This window comes from Drosophila gunungcola, assembly GCF_025200985.1.
Source record: "Drosophila gunungcola strain Sukarami chromosome 3L unlocalized genomic scaffold, Dgunungcola_SK_2 000002F, whole genome shotgun sequence".
In the NCBI taxonomy this organism is placed as follows: Eukaryota; Metazoa; Arthropoda; class Insecta; order Diptera; family Drosophilidae; genus Drosophila; species Drosophila gunungcola.
This window is the reverse complement of record NW_026453178.1, coordinates 344,200-362,080: the sequence shown is the minus strand read 5'-3', so window position 1 is coordinate 362,080 and position 17,881 is coordinate 344,200. Positions and strand designations below refer to the sequence as shown.

The window sequence follows — 17,881 nt, the reverse complement described above, 5'->3', positions numbered from 1 at the left end:
AGTAATAAAAAAAATCGTTAATCATATTATATCTACGGATTATATATTTATTTATATTGCTGCATGCTTTTAGTCACATTTCTAAGTGATTTTAAAAAGTCTTTTTTTTTTAAAGCATATAATTTAAATTTGGTTTCAAATTCAATAAAGATATGATATTTATAATAATATATGCTTATCTTTGTAAAATGGAGTTTGAAGTGGTCCGCATTTTGTTGTTTTTTTTTTAAGAACTATTTATCTTTTTTGCAAAAACTTTTTAATATTTTTTCGTGGTAATATAAATCTATTATAATTATTTTAGGTCGCCCTAGACAATTGCAACTACATAGATCCCTGCAAACGACCCAATACCTGTGAGCATGGTGGCAAGTGTTTTGTAAAAGACGATCGTGTGACCTGTGATTGCAAACACACGGGTTATATAGGCAAAAATTGTCATTTTACCAAATACCGAAAAACCTGCGAGGAGCTGGCCCTGCTTGGATTCACTAAATCGGATGTCTATCTCATCGACATCGATGGCAATGGTGTTTTCCCACCGGCACATGTGAAATGCGATTTCCAGAGCCTTGAAAATGCCACAAAAACGATTGTTGAGCACAATCTACCCAGTCAAGTGGATGTGAGATCTGCCAGGGAAACAGACTTCAGTTTCAACATCCGATATAGGGAATTTTCGCCTCACATGCTGCAGGAACTTATCTCGCATTCACTGTACTGCACACAGTACATCAAGTACGATTGCTACCGGGCTCAGTTGGAACTTCACTCGGCCACCTGGTTCACATCCTCGGCCAAGAATCTCACCGTTGACTTCCTGGGCAATGTCAAGAGGTAAGCAATAGAATCACACCTGGTTCTGTGAGGTTCCCATGGGGGGAATTTGTGATATACGTGCTGAGCCCCGTCACCGCAAGCAACACAAAATTGGATGACAGGAGCAGGGCTATAGGTACAATGGGGTGGATAACTTGATTTCAATTAATTTTTATATTCATATTAAGAACTTAAAAGTCATTATTAAATATCATTAAAAAAATAATAAGAAATAACAGAAATATCGACGGTGTGGCAAAAAATTATAAAAATGTGTCTAAAAGTATGCAACAGTATATACTAAGTCCGAAAGTCCGAGCGAAACTTACGGAAAGGCTACGTTATTTTATGATTTCATACTTTTAGACACCTTTTTAAGTAATTTCTGATTAACCAAACTATCGTTTGACTATCTTGTATTAGGAGAAATAAACAAAACACAGTCGAATGTTTTTTCTTTTATGATATCTGTATTTTAGGTATTAAAATTAATAAAATGCCAGTTAAATATCCTTTAAGTCGATTTTCCTACCCACTGTTCGTAGCTTAGCTTATGCATATGCCAGTGGACGATTTTGGCCAACCGCTGGCCACACAATTAATGTTGCAGTCTATTTGCTTAACTTGTTGTTGCAACCTGGATTATCACCGGTTCCCGCCCTCACACCCCCTTCATTTGTGTGTACGTTCTGCTCCAGTGGACTATATAGTACGTGCGGTAATCCAACAATATAAATCCGAAATTTCCGAGGGGACGTATGGAGGTGGCAAGAAACTCACGCTCTTCGTGCTGGCATTTCAATTGTAAACGAAACTTAAATTAATTGCTCGCACATGCATAATATAAATGCCAGTCAGGAATCTATGCTTAATGCTAACTGACATATTTACCCATCACATACAGATGCTGTGCTCTATTTCCCAGGGAAAACTGACTGCAACTTCGCTTCACTTTCATAAGGCATCGATATACGTATTTTAGACAGACCCAACGCACGTCCACAATTGTCAGTTGAGTATGCTTGTACATTGGAGCCATCTGTCCAGTTTAATTTGTCATGGACTTCGGCCCACTGAACTGACCAAGATCTAGTGTTGGTTTAGCTCTTGAAATTTGCTTCCTTTTTTGTTTTGACCTAAGCCCCAACTCTCGTAAGGCAAAGTTATATCTGCCGCATTTGTTGCCATGCATTGGAGCATAAAATTTTATGGTGCCGAAAATTTAAGCAGCATAACCGGCTGCCAAATGCCTTTTATCCAAGGTAAACTAATGGCGAAACCCTTAAAAAAGCCAAACGAACCGAAGGGTAGAACGGCATATGAGCCAATATACGGCATAAATTGCAAAAGTGCAAAACAAAAAGCCTGAGTTTGGTATTTATGTCAGGCAAATATGTTTCCGCCTCAGCGCTAATAAGGTTTATGAGTGAGTCGCGGCATATCTTTTTTTTAAGCTCAGCCATATTGTCGAACAATTCATTTTGTGTTCCACTTGTTTTTATATATTTTAACAAGGGTATATTCAGGAAAATTCTTTTGGTTTATATGAAAAAAAAAGATTGCATTTTTAACAAAAAATGCTTAGGTAATACCATTGAAATTAAATATTATTTAAAAATACTTTTTACTGTCACTCATTAAAAACACTTTTTATATGATCAAGCCAATAATAATTCACATCTTTTGATATGTCTTTTATATTCATAGTTTTTTGTTCCTATCAAATAAAAATAAATCAATATAGCGGGTAAACTTTATTCGATCTATCTGATTTCTTATTCATATGCTTGTTCATTTTTCGTTCGTTACAAGTTTTCCCGGGTAATTTTTCTTGCTATGGCAGCCCTTTTTTAAAATGAATGGCTTTGAGCACACAAATTTAGTCTTTCCGCCTAATTTCTTTGGCAGACCTCACACTCAAGAGTTCAGTTCGCCAAAGGTTGGCCCAATATGGAGGTTTCGGGTTGGTTGGAACCCGTTTTTGACAATACATCATGCGCAGCAAAGTAGGCAACATCTGGTGGCAGCAATTTCCAGTCGCTTGTTGCTCGCACTTTCTTTGTTTTTGTTATGTTCGGCCTGCGTCACTAATTTCCGCTTTCAGTAAATCAATTCGAAAACCTTAACAGCTCCGACTTTGGTTTCGCTTTCCTTTTTTTGGCTCTTGTTTGTGTTTGCCTCCATGAATGAATGGCGTTTCGGTTGGCTACGACCGAAAAATGCAGAAAAGCATAGTCTGGGTCAAGAAAAAAAAAATGGGTTAACTTCTAGCTAGATTCGTGGTGTGCATGTGTTGGCCCACACCATTTGGCCATCCATCATTGGCTCGTAGTTTGGTCTTTACTCATTCAAAATTTGACAGAATCGTTTGTTTGTTGGTTTGTGTGTGTGTGCAACTGTGTTGCTGCTGCTGCGGTAGCTTTGCTGCGGATCTTGCAACACGGAGACGGAAACGGAAGCGGCACATGCAGGCACAAACCGCAGCAAACAAAAGCCGGAAAAGGAGTGGCATTCATAGAAAACAATATGTGGTTTACTGGATACTCATTAATCTAATTACGGAAAGATATTTCCCCAAAAAAAAAAGAAAGGCATTTAATTCAACCTAAATATATAATAAAATACAAAGTAAAGCTAAAAAGTGACACCTACGATTATTTCTGTTTATGTAACCTAAACGCGAGTTCTTAAGCATTTTTAGCAATTTAAAGAAAACAGTCTTAATGAAACCCAATTCTGGGAAAATAAACTCCTTTCTGTTTACCTTTCTTAAACCCAATTAATTATCGTATGTTAGCTAATATAATTTACAAAGATTTCCCAAAATCCACGGAAAAATACCACGTTGTTCAATATTTACATCCCATTAAATAAACCCCCTTTTTACCTTTACCCCTAGTAAATGAACTTGATTGTCCCTTAATTGGCTTGTCACTGATACGTCCCCAAATTGTTTGATACCCAACGAATATTTCTACATAAATGGCGCAACGAAAAGCCAAAAACGCAGGGCGGCGGATGTGGCTCAGTCGGTCACTCAACGGGCTCGTCAAACTGCCGGCAGCTCTGCGGCTCAAATGTATGCAAATGTATGCGAATTTTTTCTAATACCTTTCACCTTTTTTCGGAACCACCACCCTCAACCCAACACCAAAACCAACCCGAAATCCGGACCAAACTCTTCTACAGAGGCGCCTGCCCGTGCTCCGTTAACAAGACGTGCGTGGACCCGAATCAATCATGCAATTGCGATGTGAAGGAAAACAAATGGAATTCGGATGAGGGCTACTACCAGGATCCGCAGAGCCTGGGCATTACCAATATGTACTTCCTGCAGCAGAAGGATATGGATGACGAGGCCCAGGGCCGCATCACTCTGGGTCCCCTGGAGTGCGTGGAAACAAGTGAGTAAATTGTGGACTTAAGGATAAGAATTCAAAACAGAAATGTTTAGAACACGAATCAAATCAAAAAAAATTTTATAAGTCCGATTATATATAAAATATAAATCTTTAGAGAAATACACTTAAAATACAAGATACAAAGTACAAAAAAAATTTATAAAAATCAATAGTTTTTGGTTAGCCACTTTAATTTTGAAGGAAATGGTACAAATTAGATTTTATGTGCTGTCTTTAAAAATTTTAATTTCATTTAATTGGCCAGAAACTCGACTTATATTTTATGACCAAAACTTACAGTCTTAAAAAATATATAAAATCGGATTTCTGCGAGAAAAGTTAAAGACTCAGAAGTGGTTTAGCTATGCTTTTTTTTAGTATAAAGGGTTACATGTTTAAAATTTGAATAACATTTAAATTTAGATTCTTGAAAAGTTAAACCACAAAGATTTCGGGTTAAACCTTTTAAAATCTATTAACTGTAAGCAAGGTTATGAACTTAGATGTTCGGGTCTTAAGTCATTTTTTAAAAATTTAATTTTTATTAAATCGTCCAAAAAATTTACACTAAATTTGGGAGGAACATTTAAAAGTAGATTAACTTATCTCCTTTAGATCACTTAGAAAAGTGGGTGGGAACAAATTTTTTTGGACATTTGGCCTTAAAATATGAAGTATGCAATTTCAAAATCCAAGTGATTTCTATAGTACCGCTGATTATCTATTTTCCCCTATTCATTTTTTCAGCTCTCTTCTGCTTACACTGTCTTAATTTCATGTCACTCCATGGCTATTTACTGCATCTCCTATTAGCAAGTAGTTAATGACGCTCCTACTGTTTCACCCACAGATACCCAGAAGTACGTGGTCACCTTCACCACATCGCAGTCTTACATCGAGGTGCCCGGCTGGCGGAAGGGCGACATCGCCTTCTCGTTCCGGACCACCGGCGAGAAGGCCATCCTGCTGTTCCAGCCACCCATCCGACCCCACTACCCCTCGTTCATGGTGGCCCTGACCGGCGACGACCAGCTCACGTTCACCTTCACACTGAGCACGGGCACCACCCGCGAGCTGGTCATTAACTCGCACCGGCGGCTGAACGGCGGCGAGTGGCATAAAATATGGATCGACTACAACCAGTATCATGTGCGCTTCATGATAAACACCGATTACCAGATGCTCGATTTGCTGCCCGAGGAGGAGTTCGGACCGTTCGAGGGCAGCATGTACATCGGCGGCGCCACATTGTGAGTATATCTCAGGAGTAGGGTTGCCAATCACACTGGGCAACCAAAAATTATATTTAAAATTACTTTATTTTTAAAATGATGGGGTAATTTACAAACACAAATAGAAACGTTTTTGATACGGCTTATAAAAAACTAATGGGCTTTACTCAGCTTTTTTAAACATATTTTTTTTATATTTTGTAGGAATAAGAAAAAACGGTTTTATTTTTAACATTTTGAAATGAAAATCACATCATTAGTTTAAAATATGATTCTCAAATAACGATTTATATTTGAGTAAATTTATCACCTTAATTTAATATGTAATACACCTTTTGGGAATAAGAAAAAACAGTTTTATTTTTGGATTTTATAAATGACAATGACACAATAAAAAAACACTCTCAAGTAACGATTTTTATTTAAATTACTTAATAAGCATAATATTTTTTTATGGTTTGCATGTACTTAGAAAGACCATAACAACCTTGGATTTGTTAATCAGAACTTTTTACTATCTGAACTTTAGCTTTATGTTTCCTCAGTTAAGTTGTTAGTTTTTTGGTATTAAAAAGCTTGAAAGATGGCAACAAAATCTGATTATATATATTCTTAAATTATACCTGAATTTACGACTTATCACTTTGACGGTATTTATAGTACTTGGAAGTAATTAAATAATTCATGTATTACTTTATTGAATTATTTTAAAGTATTTACTTACACTTACTTTTCAAACAAATGTTCATTTAAAATTTAAAAATTTAAACGTGAAACTGAAAGTGAATAATTTATGGGAAAATTAAGGTTTTCAGTAAATTTCACGTTCAAAAAGTTTAGAATGGCAACTTTGTGATATTTATTTACTTAAACATTTGTTGTTGCTACCCAGTGTAATCAGACATTTCTTTTTATGGCTGCCTGCATCGGTGGCAGCTGTAATGGCAGTGGACGGGAAAAGCTCTATTTCAGAGCTGTGGCACTGATGCTGCAGCCGGAGTGTCCGCTGGCAGTTGCGGTTTGTGCAATTTATTGCGGCAATTACGTTTTAATTATAAACGCGCGACTAACTGCCAAGCAGCACTAACAATGACAGGGCTCCAAAGAAATGGAATCCGTCGATTGCCATTGCTATATTGCTGCCCTGCGGGTGGGGCATGCCACGGCCCGTTGGCCGACACACTTCGATTGATAATTGGGACACCCCACTTATGAGTTAATTACGGATTGTTGAAAGTCGTTGGCCACGCTCAATGGCATAAACCGATGTCTTGGGGGCGTAAAAATCTTCATTTTCCTGCCCTTCTCTTTGTATTTAAATGAGCAAAGCTAACTTCTGTGCTTTTTCAGGCTTTTCAGTTGAAAACTAAACTTCTTTACTCAGCTGTTTACTATGGGGAATTGAAAAAATGTCTTGAGTGAGGATTAATGAAATTTCTTGTAGGTTTGATTACTATTACAAGTTAAACGAAAACAACCCAATCTATGTTATAATCATAATTTTGGTATTTTTCATAAACTTGATAACACTTGAACTCAATCATAGTTTTTGGCTTTAAATACAAAAATACAAGTAATGTAACTTACAGTAAAAAACAAATTATTCATATCAAACAACAAACTGTGTGTTCATGAGTGAATGATAAAGAAACCTTGCCCTCACCATTTAATATAATTGTAATTGTAATTGTAATTTTAAGATCTAGGCGTTTCGCAACGGTCTTAAAACGTACACAAAAATTACTCAAACGACACGTGTGCCATTGGGCAACAGTACGTATATATACTTTAAGGCATCAATAATATTCCAAATTCCGTTTCCCCATATTTAAACATTCAATAAAGACTTTAATTTCTCTTGGCTTGATCAAATGTGTAATTTGTATGCTTAAACTGCTTTCGGAAAACACAATCCCTCGAGAAAATGAAAAGAATTGCCATAATTAAATTAACTTTTCGCCGAAAATTCATTCCAAAGTCATTATCAATAATCAAGGAAGGGCGTGAAAGGGGGCGAAATCTGTTGGCCGTGGCTTTCCCAGAATTTTTCAGATGCGACCTCTACCATTTCATTCCCCTTAGGAAGTTAGTGTGCACTTAAAACGCGCTTATTCTTGATTGGCATAATTTATAAAGTTTTTTTCCCCCGTTTCCATGAAGCCAGGACCGCCGGATGCTCGTGCTCATGAGATAGATGAAGCGATGTGGGTAAAAAAACGCTTTCAAGGGGTCTCTCAGTGTGTTCACATGTGCAAGCTTTTCTTTTTTAATTATTGAAAATGTATAAAAATCAAATTGAAATATACATATATTGTACATGCATGGGGGGAAATGTTTGCTCATTGGCACTTAACCCCGAAAAGTTCTGTACATCCCTGAGCCACTCATAAAATTTCGATGAGCGGTAAACACGCAGAGTAATTAACGTTAAAGTGCCCCATCCACACTTTCGATCCGCTTTCACTGAGCCATTTTATACAATTTATTTATCACGGGAACGGAACGGAAAGGAAAGCTGTGCGAAAACATACAAGTAATATGGAAAATGCAATATGATGCGCTTTACCCTCGGAGGCTGCTAGGGAAATTCTGACGAACGGAGGTGAAGTGCTGAATAAGGTTGCACGTAAGCCAATAAGCGGAATCAGCGGCTGAGGCTCATAAATAAAAGAGTTAATCAACATTTTTCCAAAAAAGGAAGAAAAAATTAATAACAATAGCTTTAAATTTAATAGCTTTTGCGGATAAGCTTAAAATATTAATTTTTGTATGTTAGAATATTTTACTTAAAAGTTTGTAAAATAATAGCAACATTGAATATGACATTTGATTTTAATATTGATTTTATAAAACTATGAAATTTTCATTATCTAAAAATGATAAATATATATAGCTTTAAAACAAATGACTTTTGGGCATACTTGTAATGTTTCTAAAATTAAATATTACCAAATTACAAAATTAAATATGACTACCTTAAATTAATTCAAATCGGACAAACATATTTATCATATTTAACGTCATATCTAACGACCTTTGATTTTAATATTGGTTTTATAAGAATATGAAATTTTTATTATCTATTGACTTTTACTCTTATTTTAATTGGGGTATTTAATAGTATCATTAATATTTATTCATATCCAATAGGCTGATTATTTTTGAAATTCTCGACTAAAGTCTCGATCGACTCGATATTTATGAGGATAAAGTTAATAGCCCCTTTTTCGCCAAGCTAACCCACTTTAAAATTACTTTCTAGCCGACCTAAGCATTTTGAACGGTAAAAGTGTCCCCTTTTTTCCAAAGTTTTTCACCCCTAATCAATGGAAAAGTGAAAGTTTTCCGAAATATGCTGTGAACACTTTGGGGAAACTTCAACGCCATTCAGTTAATGGGTTAAGCAGTGCTTTTCACACAGCTTAAATGCCGCCAAGGATGCATGGAAATTTATGCAAAGGGAGAGGGGTTAAAAATTACAATGGCCGATGCTGCTAATGATTGTTGTAATCGGTTTTTGCATGTGGTCCACCGCGCTCCTCCATTCGATGTCGATGTCGATTCGATGTCGTTGTCGTGTTGTTTAGGAAGCGACAGCAGCTGCCAATCCAGCAGTTCGTCCTGCAGGTCCTTTTCCTGCTTTTGCCACTGGGATGTCCGTCTCATCATTTGCATGGCCATCGATTACCACCGCACCGCATGGGGCAGCACATGACGATGGGAAAAACACGGGCAACTGGCGTGCCAAATATGCGAATTATTTTCAGCGCTGCAGGAAACAGGACGATGTCCTGGGGGATTTGTGAAGTTGGGGAGTTGAGGATCGGGTAGATAGTGGGCTATATATCCCCACATACTATACTATATATATATATATGGTAGTGGCTGGGTGGTAAAATGTGTTGCTGTCGCGGCGGCCATGAATGAATGAAAAGTGCTTAATTGCTTGTGACGGCGTTAAATAAATTCTTAATTGCTTCGCACTTTGCGCGTTTGCAACGTTAATAGGATTTCCGTCGCCTGCATGTCGCCAGGATATGCACATCGCCTGCTGCAGCTCCTGTTTCTCCACTCCTCCTGGCCGAAAAACTTCTTTTCCTTTTGCGTTTTATTGCCGTTAATTTCCGCGGAATTTCGTCGTTTTCGTTTTTCTCGTTTTTCGCGTTTTGTTTGCCTTTGCCGCCCTTGCGAACTCGCGTTTTGGCCAGCCGCCGTACAAATCCTTTTAGCCAAGTGTCATCCAGGCCAGAGCAGCCGGCGGCACATCATTTGCAAGGCAAAGCGCTAAATTTCATTTTGCATACGCGTGCGACACGCGTGTCCTACCACACGTCCCTGTTACATCGTTACTGCACTTTAAAAAAAACTAAATATGTTTCCAATATTTAAATGTAACTTCGAGCAAAAATTTAAAGTTGTATTTGATTGTATTGTATTGTATTCAATTTTCAAGGTAGCAGATCCTAGACCATTATCTAAAAATTTATCAATTTTAATAGGCTAAAGTAACTTTTAAAATTCAAAACTTAACAAGCAATCATTTTTTGGTTTTTCCCAATGTAAAGATTTTTGGAATATATTTTTTATGTTTATCTTTTCTACCAAATTTAAGATCTATTTTTATAGAAATTGGATTATTTTCCCTATTCAAGGGAATATTTCCTAGCAACTACTGCCCCTTTTTCCCGGTACACTTGTCTATGTATGCAAGGCTGCGTCTGTGTGGCAGTTGACGTAAAAAAAAATTAAAAATGCATTTGTGACATGCTCGCAAAAAGAAATGCAGCACACGTTGCAAAAACTAATGACTTAATAGCTCGCTCGCTTGTGGCAAGGACACTAAAGCTAAATGTGGGTGAAGTGCACTCGGTAAATGCAAATGGCGAAGTTGGAGCTGCTCACTGACCGATTATGGCCAATTCGGTCCGTCGATAAGTTAACAGCTTAAATAACGATTACGCAACGCTGGGCAAACAATTACATGTAAAAGCGAAAAGAAAGCGAAAATAAATTGTAATAAATTCAAGAAAAGGCGCACGGCAAACCCCAAAAACCGAGTTGAAAGACTTTTTTTTTTGTTGTTGGGAAAAAGTATTTTAATTTCACTTCATGACAACACTTGGGGTCTTGGGATCCTTTTGCCGACTTCTGGTGCCAAAGTGGATCAGAGAAAGGGGGTTTGTGGGTGGAATGTCTCGTAATGAAATTTACATAATTTAGAAAGACATTTGAGCAACTTTCTTTTGCCGCTGTACGCGTATAAACAAGACATTTCCGCCACTTTAATTTTCAAAAGCTTACACTTGAAATTTTATTGGCCAATTCATTGTTGGCAGTGGCGAGGAAGTGTGCGGGAGCGGGGGAGGGGTTGTCAAAAGAAGCCAAAAGTGCAGGAGAAAAACTTGCAAATTGCGAGAAATAAAAGGGAATCGCTAAGAAGAAAGTGCAGGAAAAGATAGAGTTTAAAGTTAGCAGCTAAGAAATTGAGATGCCCTTTTGAAACTTTAAATTCAACTTTGGTAAAAGCACTTGTAAAATTTCTATAGGAGGAGATTAATGTTGTTCCATGTCTTAAATTAAGTATAATTTGATCAAGTTATTTTAAACGACTACTATAACAGAACAAAAAACATATTATAATAATATTTTAACTAATAATTATTAAAAGTTTAAAATCTTAAAACTTAGAAAAACAAGATTTTTTTTATTGTTCAAGACTAAGCATTTTTTAAAAACATTCACTTTAACATCTACTCTAATAAACATCAAAATATGCCAAAATAGAATACCAATTACATATTATTCATTGTGTTAAGAAGTTCATTGCAAATAACTTATGTTTAATTTGCTGACGAACCTCTTTAACATAGATAACTTTTACCTCTTTAAAAGTTAAATGGAAAGTGGGAAGTTGAAAAACTTTTGCCACAGATGTCCGCTCGAATCGCCGTCAACTTTTTATTTTATAGAGGGTGTCGCATCGATTTTCAGCTCGGCAAGTTAAAAAACTAAATGCGTCCCAAACGATTGAGCGGGTCACAATTTATTTGCATAAAGTGAGTGACGGACTGGGTAAATATATATGGAATCCAGGACCCAGGACGTGTTCCCCGATGATGTTTTATGTTTGTCTAAGTGGGGCGATATCGATGGGGGGCAAAACTGCAGCTGGCGCAGCTTAAGCCAAAGTGGCCAAGTTATTGAATACTTACGACAATTCATAATATAAAGTAATCCGCAGCTGACTTTCCCATTTCTTAACCCCATTTTTTTCCCCTTTTTTTGCTTCCACAGCGACCTGCTGAAGAAGCTGTCTGTTAAGGCCGGCCTTATTGGATGCTTCCGTGGCCTGGTGGTCAACGGCGAGATTCTCGACATCTACAGCTACATGTCGGTGCATCTGTCGGAGATTATCAAGGACTGCAAGCCATCCTGTGTGCCATCGCCCTGTCGCAACGGAGCCCAGTGCAAGGAGCTCTGGAGCAGCTTCAAGTGCGTCTGCAACAATCCCTGGGCACACATCGGCGAGTTCTGCGAGACAAGTGAGTGCAAGACTATATAAATATAAAGATATGTCAATATTGCTACTTTAATTAAGTAGTTTCATTCAGGAACAAGATAACGATAATTTCAAATAACAAACTTCTCATATATTTATGCTAATTTTTCTATCCTAAATATAATTGTTGTTATTTACAAATTTAGAAGTATTTTTTAAATATAGTTTCTACCAAAAAATTGAGATAAAAAAATAAAAATAAGTACACTTATAAAAGTTCTTAAATTTCCTGTACTTTAAACTTCTATAGAAATAAAAGCCATTGTTTTAATAGTATTATTTTAAATTTATTCTTTTCCAATCCTATAATATCACTGGAGCTTATCAATCGCTTATCTTTTCTTCGCAGACATAAACGAAAAGGCTTTAACTTTTATCAACCGAGAGTCCTTCCTGATGCGAAATTATTTGAGCGTGGGTGCCACGCCAGTTATCCTTATGCATGGAATGGATGGCGAGCGAGATGTCCTGAAAGGCATACTCAACCAAGATCTACTGATCAATCTGCGAACCTACGATACGAATGCTCTCGTACTTTATGCCAACGATCACTACAATAACTTTGTGCACCTGTACATCAGTATTAACAGGGAGATTGTGTTCCTGTACAATTATGGTGATGAAATTGTAAATCTCACTCTGCTGGATGACACGTTGATGGCCTCTTTGAAAAGCATTCAAGTGGCCATTGTTCGAGGGGAACAGGAAACTCGAATGCATGTTAATCAGCGTAGTGTGAGCATCGATAGGGGAACCCTACTCCTAGATGAATATGCCAACAAACCGTGGAGTAATCCGGAAAAAGGTAAGTTTAATTTACTTGGCCTCATTTAAAACAAGAAAAAACCATAAACATTATATATTTTCAACTAGGTAAGCAATTGAGTAAATTAAAAATGTTTGAATTAAATTATACTAAGAGCCAAACACACATTTTTCTTAATTTCACTTTAAGTCTTATTTTATTTCTATGAGAAACAATTATACAGTGTTCAAGCCACTTTAAGTTCTATGTTTACATTGCTATTTTAATTTAAGTCTTTTTTTAGTTTGATATGACGTAATGTACTTTCACAAATATTGATAGGCATTATTTAGAGCAGACTAGTATTACTTTTGAAGACCCAATGAATCCCTTCCCCTAGCCTACTTTCGTCACTTCCAGCGGCTGCCCATTTTAGAGGTTTTACTGTGAGCATTACTGCTGCTATTTTGGTGCTGTTCATCTTGGGCGGCCAACTCCTCATCGATGAGCAGTTCAAAGTTACCCAATGCATCTGCACTGGGCACCTTATTCCAGCGCACATCGGGCACTCCATCGGGGGGCAAAACCACCGACAATATATTGTCAATCAGCTTGTATTTCAGTATTCTATCATTCACAGTGGTTGAAGTCAGCGAAGGTGAGGCATTGACCTCCACCAGCCAAGGTTTCAAGGCATTATCAATTATGATGTCGTAGCCATAGCACTCGAAACAATGCCTATCACTGGCCATCACAGGAGCCACGGCTCTTAAGGAGTGCACTATAAGCCAGGATATGGCTCCAAACAAACGATCCGTTACCTCTTTTCCTCGCGTTCCTTCCAGATATAAAGCCAGATTTTGCACTGACCACTTGCCACCGTGTAGGGTATTATATTCACCGCCATGTTTTTGCACACTCACATTGGTCAAATGTACGTACATATTGTCCAGTTCCGTAACACTTGTATCATATTTTACAGTGCAAAATCGGCAGAAACCCTGCTTAAATAGATATGCCTTTAAGGGTCTAAAAGAAGCCACTAAGACATACAAACGGAGGTCAAATTTTTTACCACCAATCAACAGGGGATTGTCTATATATCTGGATATGACATACGACTCCTTGGCTATTTGTGGATGAAAAGGACCCTTGGCCTCCCTCGACCACTTCTTCAGTTTAGATAACTTGTTGATTAGAAATATACCCGCTCCTTGGGATTTTCCACAGGGTTTCATGATCCACGTGCTCAACGGAAACTTTCGATATTCCTCAACGAACATGTTATAATCCGCTGGCAGTACAAATGTGGTGGGCACAAAATCCAGATACAAATACCTAGTGCCACTGGAATTATTTGATTCCGTTTTCTCCGCCAAGGGATTACCATCTCGTTCGAGGTCCTTGCGATAACGTTTAATGTTTTTCACCAGCAAATCCTTGCGTGATAGTTCATAGTGATTGGGAAAGTGATTGATCATCTGGTTGTCATGCATTCGATAACCACTGTCCACACTGAAGATATTGCGACAGGTTTGCACGCCGGCCCAATAGAAATGCCAATCATCGTCGCCGTTCACCTGATGCCAGCCGCGTTTTTCGAAATTGTTGACCAAAACCGATTTGTCCAGATCCGTGCAGAAGCCAATTTTTAGTTTATCATGTCCCAGGGCACCGCCACCACCGCCACTATTTGCAGCACCATTTGAGGCGCCATTAAGCACCGATTGATTGGCACCGCCCGCTTGACGACCGTACATGATGGTACGCGTACCGGTCGTGATGAGTGTACCGCTCGAGCGGACCGTCGGCTGCAGACTGTCGGTCCGGGTCCATTGGCTCATGTCCCACACAACGGCCATTTTGGCCGTTGGGTTGCCAACGCTTCAAGTTATTGAACCAACAAAGCCGAAATTTATTCACAACCCTTTTTGGTGGTGGTATTTTTTTGGGGGGGGGTGGTCGGTAATGGTTGCCAAGCGGTTGCGCTTCCTTTTGATTTTTCTTTAACTATTTTGTTTTTTTTTTTTAATGGGTGTAGAGGCAGAAGCGTTGCACCAAAATTTTCAAATAGTTTAGCAAGTTAAGCTGCAAAAATGCCAAAAATTTTCGCTCTCACAAAATCTGTGCGCACTGTGTGATGGCCAAATTATGTGCACTTGAATTTTTTCTCTGCAGTTTTATTCTAGTCTTTTTCTCTATTTCCCAGCGAACAGTGTGTGTGTTTGAGAGTGGACGTTCAACTCGGTAGAAAATTGTTGGAAAATAAACTCCATGCGAATGGATAAAGTTTTGGCTCGATGGCATAAAAACAACGAGTTGCTTTGTAGTTTGTTGATATTTGAAAACGTTCAAAGTTTTTATTTCGCTTTGCTCACTCAATATGTAAATTCAACGGCATTTCAATGGTAGATAGTACGCGGAAATTGTTGTTAAACGAGGGAAATGCATATAGAGTTGATTATGATCTGAACGGATTTTTTATAAAGCTGGTAATATTTGAATAAATATAAATAGGGGTATTTGTAAGCTAGCTTTTATTAAACAAATTTAAAAATTTTAGTGATTTGTTACCTATTTATTACATTTTTTAAAAGCTTACGTAACATATTTTGTTGTATGAGATTTATTTTGACAACTATTCATTTAGTAATTAGTCAAAGTTTTAATTTAAGTAAAAGTTTATGTTGTAAGGCTTTACTTTAGAACAACACTTTTGTATTGATTTTCTACTCGCCAAAAGCATATTGCATTAATGTAAGCAGCGCAAACTAAATCGATCATAAACATCATAAGCATCAGTAGACAATTTTCAAATGCCTTTCCACTCAACCGCTTTTCAATTACACCAGTTGGTTGCGATTTGGCAACAGTATTTCCCTGGGACTACTGAACTTCTAAGTCCACTCCCAGTTCACCTTGCAACTGAATTTAATGGAAAATTTCAGTCCATGGAGCTCAACTTGGCAATTGGCAAAAGGGGTAAAATCAATCAAATTGTCCGTAACTCAATGCCAGCGATTTGCCCCGTAAAATCAATCATAATTACTCCACGCTGCCCCGAAATATGGTTGAAGGATTGCGCTGGAAAATTCATTTTGGTGGCAAATGAGAATGCGATTTCGTCAATACTTTGAACAGAATAACACATAAGCACTTTTGTAATTAAATGCGTTAACCAGACGGACAGGACTGCAGCAAAGCCTAGATTGTGGCAATTCAGCCACCGGATCGCTCCATTCAGTTTAGTTTGGCGCGTTCTGCTGGCTGGCAAACATTTCAATTAGACAAACTTAAACTCGAAATTGATGGGCCTAAACCTCAAAAGGCCGGGTCTGGATCCGGTTTTGGGACTGGGTCTGATTCAGGGTATGTGTCTGTGTCTATGTCCGGCAGGCCGACTAAAACCCGAAATGCCACGGCATTGAAGGCTCATTTCCGCACACACCCGAAAACACACACACGCGCTAACATAAAGCAAACTGCACCGATATGTACACGACCAATAACATTGGGTATTTTGAAAGCTTTCTTGGACATTATATTGTTTAAATTATAAAAGCATTTTGTAACAATATTTTTGTAAGAATATCTTATTTACAAAAATACATTTTTAAAGACAATATCATTTTTTTTAATATTAATAGCTTCGTGAATTTAATTAGGTAACAAGGCTACCTCATTCACATCATTTGGAAATTGAATCATAAGTAAGAGTGTAGGACATAAACGAAAAGGTTATTATTATAAGCTGGATGATTTAATAATTAATTTAAATTAAAGCATAATCAAAATTATGCAAACTAAAATTGTTTATTAAATGAGATATATTAAATATATATTTTGTTATAGATAACGTACTTTTAAACTAAAATTGAAACCATTTCAGCCTCTGTTTTAGTGTAGAGCATATCCAGAACCAACCACATTCTGCCCACAACCCACCCACACTCATTGGATTTTGTTTATTTGCAGAGGTTCTGTCGCCGCACCGCCCCCCAGCCCCGCCCACCGAGTACTTCCAGTTCCACGTGGGCGGCTATGATCCGGCGAATTTGCTGCGGCCCAATGTGGATGCACCCACCCTCGAAGGTTATATCGGCTGTGTGCGGGGCCTGAAAATCGGAACGCAGTTGATCGACTTGGCGGAAATCAATGAAAGGAATATAGCGCCCAGTAAGTAGGCAGTATAAATCAATTTTCACTGAGTGCAATTTTCGGTCGGCCCTAATGCCATTTGGTAGTGTGGCTCCTCTGGATTTCGATACGTCTGCTCCTACTCCTTCTCCTGCGCGTAGGATTCTAATTCATGGGCCACTAAATCGACTCCTCACCAGTGTGGTTGCATCTGTGGTTGGCGGCCTGGCTAACTTAATATGCATGCAATTTCCGTTAAGTGCTGGGGACTCCAGCGAAAATCAAGAGAGAGATGGCCACAGGCCACTTTGGGGCCGCGCCAAGATTAATGCGATTGCGATAAGCTGCCGGCCCACATGGCGTATGATTTATGCGGCCACGTATCGCGGAAATTGCAACCTGACTTTGATGCGATTAAACGCAACCGCAGTCAATGTAAACACTTTGAGTTAGAATGGCATTCCTTTCAATACCTGCTCGTTCATTGGCAATCGAAAGCATTTGCCTTGAAAGTGCTTCTGTTGGGCAACCTCGAGATGGCAAACTACCGATGGTAGAAATTAGCAAATTAAAATGAATTTTCAAGGAGATTATGTCATTATTGTTGCATATATCTTGACACAAAAACCTACACAATCATTTATATTATAATTCCAGTTTACTGATTTGAGGAGAATACCATAAAATTCAAACGAATCCGTAGACATTAAAAAATTCGTATTAATGCACTTAAGTAAAATACAACTTTGTGCAAAAATCAACTTTAATACTGATCTTACCTTTATTATTATACCTGTTATAGCTGTAATGTGGAAGTTTTTCAAATTCTGTTTAAAATGTGCTTAAGCTGAAAATTATGAATTATAATAATAATTTTTAATTCTTTAATTTAAATTTAAATTAACATATTTTAATGGCTTACAAAGTTATACTCCTTAATGGGGCAATAAACTAAATTTAACTTCCAAGTTTTTTAAGATTTCAAACA

At 37.7% G+C, this 17,881-nt stretch overlaps 2 protein-coding genes across 8 annotated transcripts in view; one reads left to right on the top strand and one right to left on the bottom strand.

Annotated features, from left to right (window-relative positions):
* Window positions 1–17,881, top strand: part of LOC128257964 (axotactin) — a 70,717-nt gene that overhangs the window by 33,157 nt on the left and 19,679 nt on the right. For all 7 annotated transcript variants that reach the window (XM_052989293.1, XM_052989292.1, XM_052989295.1 and 4 more), the window contains 6 exons: window positions 305–837; window positions 4,009–4,223; window positions 5,071–5,470; window positions 11,747–11,994; window positions 12,361–12,816; window positions 16,732–16,932. In XM_052989293.1, the coding sequence (XP_052845253.1) occupies window positions 305–837; window positions 4,009–4,223; window positions 5,071–5,470; window positions 11,747–11,994; window positions 12,361–12,816; window positions 16,732–16,932 (2,053 nt within the window). The remainder of the gene's footprint in view (window positions 1–304; window positions 838–4,008; window positions 4,224–5,070; window positions 5,471–11,746; window positions 11,995–12,360; window positions 12,817–16,731; window positions 16,933–17,881) is intronic.
* On the bottom strand, window positions 12,980–15,075 carry LOC128257965 (polyglutamylase complex subunit TTLL1). Its single transcript, XM_052989296.1, has one exon. It carries the CDS (start codon window positions 14,616–14,618, stop codon window positions 13,167–13,169), a length of 1,452 nt encoding a protein of 483 aa, XP_052845256.1. The 5' UTR covers window positions 14,619–15,075; the 3' UTR covers window positions 12,980–13,166.

Bases quoted from the DNA above. Each gene is read 5' to 3' on its own strand.
- LOC128257965 (XM_052989296.1), bottom strand. From the start codon at position 14,618: ATGGCCGTTGTGTGGGACATGAGCCAATGGACCCGGACCGACAGTCTG.